Here is a 12,500-nt window from a genome sequence, read left to right as displayed (position 1 = left end):
GAGGGAGGGGGCGGGGTTGCTTTAGAGAATAAGGTATTTTCTAATCTCTTTTTTACAATGTATTTTTTTAGGGTTGCATCTGCCATCATTTGCTGAAGAAAAGATGAAGGAGGTTTACAGAATCCGAAATTCGAGAACGTCGGTCATCTTTGAAGGGGCAAAGGTGTGGGAGCTTTACGGAGTCTGGTTACATCTATCCATAACAGGATTTCCAGAAGCATTCAACCCACTCCTATTCCCAAGGAGAGAATCATCCTTTAAAGGAAAAGGCGAAGACGGTTTGCAATGTACAATATTCTGTACCCTTAAACGTCTTTTCAGAACATTTTAACTTCTTTAACAGATAAAACTCTCATCCTCAATAAAGGGGTGAGAGATGAGATTTAAGAAGCTGGTATATTCTATCCTCTGAGTATTTCCAGAACCATTTAATCTACTTCTTTTCCAGAGACGACCGTCATGAACGAGGAACTGGGAGATTGATGGATTTTGGGTATTCCTTAGCCTCTTCAGTATTTTCAGAATATTTCTTTCTTTATCTTTACTAGAGGCGGCTGTCAATTATTTAAGGGAAATTTAGTTGATGGGGTATTTTCTTACGTATTCCATCCACATTTCCAGAACCATTTATCATGCCACATCTCAAAAAGCGAATATCGCTATTTATGGGATAAAGCTCGTTCATGGTATGTCATTTTCTAGCAGCCTTCCCGGCACAACCTCTCACAATCTCATTCTTTCAAAATGCAAGTTCATTGCATCTTGCATTATTCCTAACGTTAATTTCATTAATGATGTCATTATTTGGAAAAAAGCATAATTACACATGATTAATTTAATGGATTAAATATAAAATAATTATGCTGGAGATATTTTCGAAACAGTAAGCTTTTAGCAATATTCAGAAAATACTTACAGAGGAATTTAAGCATCCTGGTCGCCGCCATATCCGAATATCCTTTGAAGAAGTTCAGCTCACTCAACAAATCCTGCCAGATCAGAGATGCTGAGGAATTCGCGTACGATGACACAGAGCTGATAAGGAAGAGCATTAGCTTTTCATTTGTTCCTTCTCTCAAATTTTTCATCATATTAAAATGAAACCTCACGAGGAAATGGGATGATACAGCATTTTGATTGTGAGTGAAATAGATAGTAACAACGAAGAAATACTGTGATACCTTTTAAATTTAATCTAATATTTTTTGTCATCTTAAACCACACTGCATGTGACAATAGTCGGATTATTAGAACAGTTTGATAGTCAAGAAGAGATTAATTCAACACCATACAGCTTAACCCACGTTTGTATATAGGATATTCATTAAAAGCAAAGGCCACTATAGTTTTTGTAGTTAACAAATATATAAATAGATAAAAATTATTTTTTTTAATAATTTGTCGTATTTTTTACACTATGCGTACAGTAGAATTTTAGGAAAACTACAAAATAATATATATATATATATATATATTATAATATATATATATATATATATATATATATATATATATATATATTATTATATATATTAATATATCATATACACGATTGTTCTGGGAAGTGGTACAAATACTAGGAGAACCTCATTAAAACTGGATGGTAACTAGTGGACTTATTTATTACAAAATTTTACAAGCATTCAAGGACAACCAGACCATATTTATCAAGTATCCATACTTGATAATGAGAACTGGTAGTCCTTGAAAGCTTGTAATCTTCATCAATAATAACTCCGCTAGTTACCATCCAGTTCTAGTAATATATATTTATATATATATATATATATATATATATATATATATATATATATATATATATATATATATATATATATATATATTATATCTATATATATCATTCGATCTACAAATGACCTTTAATATCTAATTCGCTCTACCTCAGAATTGATATATTTTCATGTATGTACCAATGGGGAATTTTTAGTTGATAATAATTTCGTCCCCCCATGGGACCGAACCACCATCCAGTGGACAGGAAACGAAATCAGAACGGACAGTGACGTTATCGAGTCGGCTAACAGAGAGGCTAATAAGTTTATATTGATTCTGATCATTACAAATCACCATTGATCTTGGTGTTTCCGTAATTAGAATCGATATGAAATCCCCTCAACCATGTTAGCCAATTTGAACGTTTGACCAACGTAGCCTTGTTATGAATACTTATCATTTTTAGTTGATAATAATTTCGTCCCCCCATGGGATCTAACCACCATCCAGTGGACAGGGAAACAAAATCAGAATGGACAGTGAAGTTATCGAGTCACCCGACAGAGAGGGTAATAAGTTTATATCGATTCTGACCATTACAAATCACCTTGGATCTCGGTGTTTCCGTAATTAGAATCGATATGAAACCCCCTCAAACATGTTAGCCGATTCGAAAGTTTGACCAACGTAGCCTTGTTATGAATACTTATCACATCACAGCGATTCATATAAATCATTTGAGCTACAAATGTCCTTTAATATCTAATTCGCTCTACCTCGGAATTTATATATTTTCATATATGTACCGAAAGGGGATTTTTATTTGATAATAATTTCGTCACCCCATGGGATCAAACCACCGTCCAGTGGACGGGAAACGAAAACAGAACGGACAGTGACGTTATCGAGTCGGCCAGCAGAGAGGCAAATAGAGTTTATATCGATTCTGACAATTACAAATCACAGTCGATCTTGGTGTTTTCGTAATTAGAATCGACATGAAACCCCCCTCAACAATGTTAGCCAATTCGAACTTTTGACCAACGTAGCCTTGTTATGAATACTTATCATATCACTGTGATTTATATAAATCATTCGAGCTACAAATGTCCTTTAATATCTAATTCACTCTACCTCGGAATTGATATATTTTCATAAATGTACCGAAGGGGAATTTTTAGTTGATAATAATTTCGTCCCCCAATGGGATCGAACCACCGTCCAGTGGACGGGAAACGAAATCAGAACGGACAGTGATGTTATCGAGTCGGCCAACAGAGAGGCTAATAAGTTTATATCAATTCTGACCATTACAAATCGCCGTGGATCTCGGTATTTTCGTAATTAGAATCGATATGAAACCCCCTCAACCATGTTAGCCGATTTGAACGTTTGACCAATGTAGCCTTGCTATGAATACTTATCACATTACCGTGATTCATATAAATCATTTGAGCTACAAATGTCCTTTAATATCTAATTCGCTCTACCTCGGAATTGATATATTTTCATATAGAATGTACCGTAGGGGAATTTTTAGTTGATAATAATTTCGTCACCCCATGGGCTCGAACCACCGTACAGTGGACGGGAAATAAAATCAGAACAGACAGCGACATTATCGAGTTGGCCAAAAGAGAGGCTAATAAGTTTATATTTTTTTTTTACCATTACAAATCACCGTCGATCTCAGTGTTTTCGTAATTAGAATCGATATGAAACCCCCTCAACCATGTTAGCCGATTTGAATGTTTAACCAACGTAGCTTTGCTATGAATACTTATCATATTACCATGATTCATATAAATCATTTGAGCTACAAATGTCCTTTAATATCGAATTCGCCCTACCTTGGAATTGATATATTTTCATATATGTACCGTAGGGGAATTTTTAGTCGATAATAATTTCGTCCCCCCATCGGATCAAACCAACGTCCAGTGGACGGGAAACAAAATCATAACGGACAGTGACGTTATCGAGTCGGCCAACAGAGAGGCTAATAAGTTTATATCGATTCTGACCATTACAAATCACAGTCGATCTCGGTGTTTTCGTAATTAGAATCATTATGAAACCCCCTCAACCATGTTAGCCGATTCGAACGTTTGACCAACGTAGCCTTGTTATGAATACTTATCCCATCACCTTTATTTATATAAATCATTCAAGCTACAAATATCCTTTAATATCTAATTCGCTCTACCTCGGAATTGATATATTTTCATATATGTACCGAAGGGGAATTTTTAGTTGATAATAATTTCGTCCATCCATGGGATCGAACCACCGTCCAGTGGTAGGGAAACGAAATCAGAACAAACAGTAATGTTATCGAGCCACCCAACAGAGAGGCTAATAAGTTTATATCGATTCTGACCATTACAAATCACTGTCGATCTTGGTGTTTTCGTTATTAGAATCGATATGAAACCCCCTCAACCATGTTAGCCGATTCGAGCGTTTGACCGACGTAGCCTTGTTATGAATACATATCACATCACCGTGATTCATATAAATAATTCGAGCTACAAATGGCCTTTAATGTCTAATTTGCTCTATCTTGGAATTGATATTTTTTCATAAATGTACCAAAGGGGAATTTTTAGTTGATAAATTTTCGTCCCCCCATGGGATCGAACCACCATCTAGTGGACGGGAAACAAAATCAGAACGGACAGTGATATTATCGAGTCGGCTAACAGAGATGCTAATAAGTTTATATTGATTCTGACCATTACAAATCACCTTGGATCTCGGTGTTTTCGTAATTAGAATCGATATGAAACCCCCTCAACCATGTTAGCCGATTCGAATGATTGACCAACGTAGCTTTGTTATGAATACTTATCACATCACAGCGATTCATATAAATCATTTGAGCTACAAATGTCCTTTAATATCTAATTCGCTCTACCCTGGAATAGATATATTTTCATATATGTACCGAAGGGGAATTTCTTATTGATAATAATTTCGTCCCCCCATGGGATCAAACCACCGTCCAGTGGACGGGAAACAGAATCAGAACGGACAGTAATGTTATCGAGTCACCCGACAGAGAGGCTAATAAGTTTATATCGATTCTGACAATTACAAATCACCGTCGATCTCGGTGTTTTCGTAATTAGAATTGATATGAAACCCCCTCAACAATGTTAGCCGATTCGAACGTTTGACCAATATAGCCTTGTTACGAATACTTATCACATCACCGTGATTCATATAAATCATTCGAGCTACAAATGTCCTTTAATATCTAATTCGCTCTACTTCGTAATTGATATATTTTCATATATGTACCGAAGGGGAATCTTTAGTTGATAATAATTTTGTCCCCCATGGGATCGAACCACCGTCCAGTGGATGGGAAACGAAATCAGAACCGACAGTGATGTTATTGAGTCAGCCAACAGAGAGCCTAATAAGTTTATATCGATTTTGGCCATTACAAATCACTGTCGATCTTGGTGTTTTCATAATTAGAATCGATATGAAACCCCTTCAACCATGTTAGCCAATTCGAATGTTTGACCAACGTAGCCTTGTTATGAATACTTATCAGATCACCAACATCACCATGATTCATATAAATCATTTGAGCTACAAATGTCCTTTAATATCTAATTCGCTCTAACTCGGAATTGATATATTTTCATAAATGTACCGAAGGGGAATTTTTAGTTGATAATAATTTCGTCCCCCCATGGGATCGATCCATCAAATTTTTACCATAGACTCTCCCCACCCAAAGAAAGTTTGAGTCAAAATCAGAAATTCAAGAGCCATTTCTAAAGGGGCATAACCCCTCTTTTCCATAACCCTCATTTATTACAACGTTCAGATTTGAAAGCTATGGCTACCAAATTTTTACCCTAGACTCCCTTCCCACCTAAAAAGGGGGTCAGTCATAACCACTCTTTTTCACACAACCTCATCTTTTTTAGGACTTTCGAAGTTGCCATCTATATATGTACAAGTGTTTCTATAGGTACAAATAGGCTCCCCGCAAAATGGGGCCCATAAGGCACCCTCAGTAGTAAGGGGGGCAACACCCCACTGAGAATGGGGGCACGAGGGTTTCCCCCAATGTTAATGGGCAGGAGGCCTAAACTCTTCTGATTTGCCGATCAGGGGAGAAGGGGGTCGTAACCTGCCTACCGTGACGTTGGGAATTTGGGCCCAGAAGGTCAAGAAAAATCTCAAGTTACGTATACCTATGGAAAGGTAAAACTACCCGCACAATTAGTGATAGATTGATGTGCTCCTAAAGAATGGGGATCAATAAAGCTGGTTTGCATAGAAAATATTCAATGAATAGAATTAATCTATACATTGAAAAGAGTTTCATATAACTCTTTTTCAAGTGATCAATGTCACAATTTTCCTATTCTGTAACCAATGCAGTACTGCAGGAGTGCACGATGTCCCACAAGAAGAGACAATCGATTGGCCGCCGTACTTGTGATGCCCGTCATATGTCACGGACGCGTTCTCAGGAAGGACGTGTACATACGCGTCCACACACCATACATAAGGATTCTGGCAAAAATTTTCAATATTTAGATTATGGCTATTGCATTATGTGCAGTTCATATAAGAAAAATCTTTCTAAGAAATGGTAATATTACAAATCCAATATTATTTTCAATTTTACAGGCGACTACAAGTGAAACTGAAGTACTCTGTTCTTCCGCCAGAAGAGCCCAAACAAGAACAAGGCAGGCAACGACAGCTGAAGAAACAGAAGCACACTGTTCAGCTGGTAGATCAGCCCACACAAGAGCAAGACAGGCTGAAACAGCTGAGGAATCTGAAGCACGCCATTCCACCACCAGAATAGCCCAAACAGGTAGGCTAAAACGGATGAAGAAATGGAAGCACGCCTTTCCACTGCCAGAGTAGCCCAAACAAGAGCACTAGAGCAAGGCAGGCTGATGCAGCTGGAGATACAGTTACACATCAGGCTATGGGATAGGACTGCATGATCCACATCCAATAGAACTCGAAAGGTGAGATTGAAACCATTGCCTCCGCTGATTTTACATCAACTGCTCAAAGGAAGCTCACCCATGGATAAGGAGTTTCATCAAAGGATATGGAAGTATAGCAATTGATTTATAATGAATTCCTTTGGGGCTGACAAGATCTGTATTAAGGCGATGTGTGAAGGAGGCTTCTCTGCCACATCCAAGATGCATGAGTAGTGTTATCACCGTTTGGGAAGCTTACTGCCGATACCAAAAAATGACGGTGTCGAAGAACCCCACTATGTACAGTTATACTATTTCAGGAAATAGTATAACTGCTGGATACGATGAAGTAAACCGACATTGTCGCTATAATCAGCTAGAAAAAGAAATTGAACTGCAGATAATTATCGATTTGCTAGTCATGTTCCATGAAGCTCATATATATGTTCGTTCCTATAACTGTGCATTAGAGCGGATGGAAGAAATGCCCGATCAGAGGGTCATCATAAGAGCTGACAAGCAGCGTTCAGTGCTCCAACAAGTAATGAAGTAGCTCTCATCTTGGTTTGGGAAGAACGTGGGAAGCGTGACATAGTGTTGACTCACTGCAAAAACAATCTCGAAAATATCGAGGACACTTAAAGGTCTTACGACAGCTTACAATACCCATTGATGTTTCCTCATGGGTAGGATGCGTATAATTTTGAAATACAGCAAGTCAATCCCTGAATAGTTCAAGAGATAGCGAAGAAAGTTTCACTTAAAGTTTTCTTGCTTGTCACCTTTTGTCCGTGATGGAGAATTTAATCTTGAGACTGAAAGAAGTACCCTATCAGTTCACGGTAGATATGTACCAAAAAACGAATTGTAATGGTTACTTTATAATCTTCTTAACCAAAAATCACCGCGCAGAGAACAATACATTGAACTTCAAGATGCGCTGAACAGAGATGGGAATACTGAGAATATCGGCCAGCAAATCATTCTCCTTTCCAGCTTTACTGTACTTATGTACATAAGTTGCTTTCTTCACTAAATCTGGTTTTTCATGAACTTGGACACACGCACACATAAAAAGACCCAAACACCCATACACACATATACATATGCAAATATATATATAGATATATATGATATATATATATATATATATATATATATATATATATATATATATATATATATATATACTATATATATATATATATATATATATATATAGAGAGAGAGAGTGAAGAGATAGAGAGAGGAGAGAGAGCGAGAGAGAGAGAGAGAGAGAGAGAGAGAGAGAGAGAGTGTTTCCATCACCTACCAAAGCACATAAGTGAAAATATTTAAATATTATATCTTCCTAACCATATCGTTGTTATCGTCGTACATAATCCTATACATACCATGGGCATGGAATTTTGATACTTAGTACTTGCGTATCCCAGTGCAAAAATCCTTTTCAGATTACATTGAGAGAGCTGAGAACCTTCACACTCGTTCTTATGATCATTAAAGACATTTGAGGTGCTCAGAGCAGGCCTCACCTAAGCATGCCACTGTAGACGGCTGCAGCGAAGAGTCCGGCCATGCCGGGCACGTGGGAGATCTTGTGGACCACCAAGTAGGGCAGAATCTGGTCGGGTTCGGCTATCCTCCCGGAGATCAGCGGATCACAGTCGCTGTAGGCCACGTAGGCCACGAGGCCAGAGAAGAGGAATGTCAGCCACAGGACGCATTGACCCACGAAGTAATAAGAACACAATCTGCAGTGAAAATGACCGAATTATCTAGAATTCTGAATGCAGCACCCTCAAGTAAGATGTTGGAAGATCTGCATTATAATACATTAAAACTTAAAGTATTAGCATCCATACTTCTATTAAAACTAATTAATTATATATACGTATATATATATACATAAATTCATAATTATAATTACATTAGCAAATGATTTGTTTATCACACAATACCATGGGTGAAAAATAGGAGACAGGGTGTATAGGTCCTGATTAGTTTCGACTTTATTTCCAAGCCATCGACGAGAGACTGATACACCGTAACAGAATCTCACTCATACACAGCTGTTTGAGACTATAGATCCCCAACTGACATGTCAAAGTAGGAGTGGCTTCAAAACTCATTTCGGTAGAAATCACCTTTTATTCTCAAAGGACAATGCAGATAAACATACACATCATAGGAGACCACAAATCTACACCTGACAAGTGTCAGGCAGGCTGGACTCGTTAGCTCATTAGTACTGCTATCCCTGTGCTGTGTTTATAAATAGGGTAATCCTTTTTCCATACATCTCCACTGCTTTCCTATAAATTTTAACGTTTTAGAAATTGCTTTGATAAGGTAGGTTTACACAGGCCTATTGGAGAAAACATATCAACATTAAGATATTAAAAACTAAAACAAATTTTGAAGATCTATTGAGAAAAAAGAATCCTCAATACCACTAGAGTGGAAAGATTCCCTACTTGACTATTGGTATGTCACTATGTGATGTAAGGAATAGCGGAGTCTTAAATGTAAAAACAACAATGAAATGATATTGCTGATCGAAATAAGCCCTGGGACCACCAACGCGAGTCATAAATGTGTCGGTGCTTTATCAAATAAACACCTGGATAGAAATGTGATCAGTGCCTTAGTGTACGGTTTTATTTTTGCCTTATCCACTGCAGGTATGGATAGTGTAAAAGATACGAAAGTACTGTGCAATTTGGAAAAATAGTTTAGGGAGGGATTTATGGAAATATGAAGAAAATCAGACACCACAAACTTCCCCAAAAGATTTATGGTTGTCACCAATGAACTGCAAAAACAGACAAATCAGGTGTTCTTGTACATCTAAACAGAATTAAGTATATAGAAAACTGAATAGTGCTTTGAGTAATGATAGCACATATAAAGAACTAAAAAAAATATATAACCGTCTGGCAAAGTGAATAATGGTTTTAATAGGAGAGTGGAAAAGCTATTACAAGTAAACGAATCGAAAGCCTTCAATAATGTTGTGTGATCTCCCCATCGCTACCTCCTATCATCAAATCCCAAAGATCAAAGAAAAAAACGCTTACTTCCTGCAAGTCCCCACGTACCATAGTTGCGTCAGTCTTATCTATAAATAGCTGCAGTATCATCTAACTAAGGTTAAACAAAACTCATGGTCTATCAAAACAAATTCCACTTTTATTACCAAACTTAACATACCAACAGAAAAAAAACGAATTGAAGAAGTTAGGCGCATGACAGTCCTTACTTCTAGCAGATAAGTAGTAAATGGAAAATTGAATCTCTCATCATATTAAATATCTGCCATGACCGAAGTCATGGCTATCTGTCAAAAAATTTCCCTTATCACATGCAGCATAAGTCAAAATACATCGTGAGGAAAAACAAAGGTTACTTCTTTTAGAAAATCATAAAAACAGCTGCATACATGTGGAAAAAAAATAAAAGGGTCCTTAGAGTATGAAACTAAAAGCAAACCAAAAGGTGGAAAACTCGTCTCCCAGTCACTTCACAGAATTATGGGCTTCAGACACTGCATATGGAAAATGTTCAATAAAATATGTTCAATGAAAATAATGAAAATGGTCCACCACCTTCACTCACAAACTATGCGCCTTCCCACAGGCAGCTGTTCCACAAACACAAGTTATTGCCAGAATCATATACCTATTTGCATGGTACCTCATTATATTGCCCTATCATGGCTCTTTTAGATACACACTCATACGCACAAACACAATTGTTCTAGAAGCTTCTTTCTGTCACTCTATTGTGACTTATAAATCACATGACACAGAACCAGGCCAGCTTGCGCCCCAACTCCCCCCGGCCCCCGTACCAGCCATTCAGATTGTCTACGTAGTTTCTATGCTTCCTATAATATATACTAATTGTCCTGAAATAGCTGCCAAACTCAAATAATGTTCAATATGACTATTTACGTATTATTTAAGATTTCAAATGCAACAGTTGCCAAATAGCCTTTTTTCCTATTAAAGTGACATATACTATGTTGATATGTATGTGAATTCACAGCAAACACTGGACTATTTAGAATTTTATGGTTGTAATGTAACATAAAAATGGTATAAAATTTGTTTTAGTTTTTCTTTTATTTTACCATTTGAACCTTGGTTTGTTGAGGGCTACCTTACCGAATACATGGCGCTGGTTGAACGAGAGTTTTGGAAACTGTTTCTACACTGTTTTCTGAAATTTGGGCACACATAACATTTCTTAGAGTTTTGAAACTATTGAAAAATTTGTTCTTATGAAACATATAAATGACCTTAATATTTAAGGTATAATCGTTCTTTCTCATTAAATTAAGAGGTAAATGTGAAGCATGATAATTACCCAGTTAGTTGATATTTCAACGGAATTCTATGCAGTCATGTTGTATCACTTATAAGCATGGCTGTACGAGTAAAACTGGTTGTGGATCTTACAGTCTAGTGAAGTAACAAGTGGATATTCTTAACCTAGTAGCAGTACGATTTCTAATGTTGATATAAGAAATAATGTGGACCTAATGCATAAATTAATAATGTACAAATTAACAGTGAATCCAGGCTTGCGAGTTTTGATGTGGAATCACTATTCACAGAGGTGTCAACTAATCTGTGGAGTGTTTATATGAATTATTAGGAACACACTGCTGGAAATCCAATTTCCTAGGAACACTCTAGTTCGAAAACTGATTTAGATTATGTGTAAAAGAATGTAAATTTTAATTTAATTAATGATGAATTTTTACTCACAAAATTTTGTTATGGCAGTGGAAACCTCTATCACCAGTGATAAGTAAATTATATATGGAATTTGTTGAAAACAAAACATTTAAAAATGTAATTGCTTTTGCCAAGTTAAACCAATTCGTACAGCTAAGCTCATAAGTGATACTACACGATTTCATAGGATTTCGCTCAAAATTCACAAATTGGGAACCTAACATGTTCGTATTTATCTACTATTTCAATGCAAGAATACGATTGTTGTATACAATAAGACCATAATGATGTTTCATGCGAGTGAAATCTCTCACACATTTCAAAACAGTAAGAAATTTCACATGTTCCACATTTACAAAATTTTTAAAAAGTCATCTTCAAACTTCAGTTTGAATGTTAGATAAAAACGAAATAAAAAATTGTCATAACTTTTAATATTGCTTGTAAATGCAACCATAAAATTATGAGATAGTCTATTTGATTATTTTTACACCTCAATGCTGAAAAAATGTAAATAAGTAAATACAGAAGTAGAAAACTTGAGTGAGCTGGCTGCACACCATGAACCACCTAGTGTGTAACATTGGTCTACAAGAGTAGTGACAATGGAGTTATTTTGAAACCATTTCTTTTTGGAGAAGAATACTTGATTTTGTGAAAGCAAAAAAGATAAAATAGAAAATGAAATGGTTTAAGTTATATTTCTTAACCATTAAAAAAATTTTTGCTTACTAGCAAGTATTCGTCTATGCAGTTATTCTTTTCTTAAAGCCAGGTTTTTTCCTAGGCCTAGGTGTCTTAGATTTCTTTAAGTACCATAATAAATTACACTTAGCAATCACATCTCTATATTAACAACCCCCCCCCCCCCTTTCTGGCCATTGCACTTCAGTTGCCTTATGATATATTATATATCAAAAGGGAGCGTAAAGACTTTTAATTTAAGCTAATATTTCAATCCAGTTGGAAAAAAAAAAAAAACATGTATTCCAAACGCCTTGCCATTAATACTAAAATATATTTCGATTAATAGTCATCTTCTCATCTA

General features: G+C 36.2%; 1 protein-coding gene across 1 annotated transcript in view; it reads right to left on the bottom strand.

The window, feature by feature from the left end:
• Nucleotides 1-12,500, bottom strand: part of LOC135208081 (sodium-coupled monocarboxylate transporter 2-like) — a 52,582-nt gene that overhangs the window by 9,920 nt on the left and 30,162 nt on the right. Inside the window, exons 7-8 of the mRNA XM_064240229.1 lie at nt 8,243-8,461; nt 917-1,035 (exon numbers count right to left, since the gene is read on the bottom strand). Coding sequence (XP_064096299.1) covers nt 917-1,035; nt 8,243-8,461 — 338 coding nt within the window. The remainder of the gene's footprint in view (nt 1-916; nt 1,036-8,242; nt 8,462-12,500) is intronic.

This window comes from Macrobrachium nipponense, chromosome 34, assembly GCF_015104395.2.
Source record: "Macrobrachium nipponense isolate FS-2020 chromosome 34, ASM1510439v2, whole genome shotgun sequence".
Taxonomy (NCBI): domain Eukaryota; kingdom Metazoa; phylum Arthropoda; class Malacostraca; order Decapoda; family Palaemonidae; genus Macrobrachium; species Macrobrachium nipponense.
This window is presented reverse-complemented; position numbering and strand designations above follow the sequence as displayed.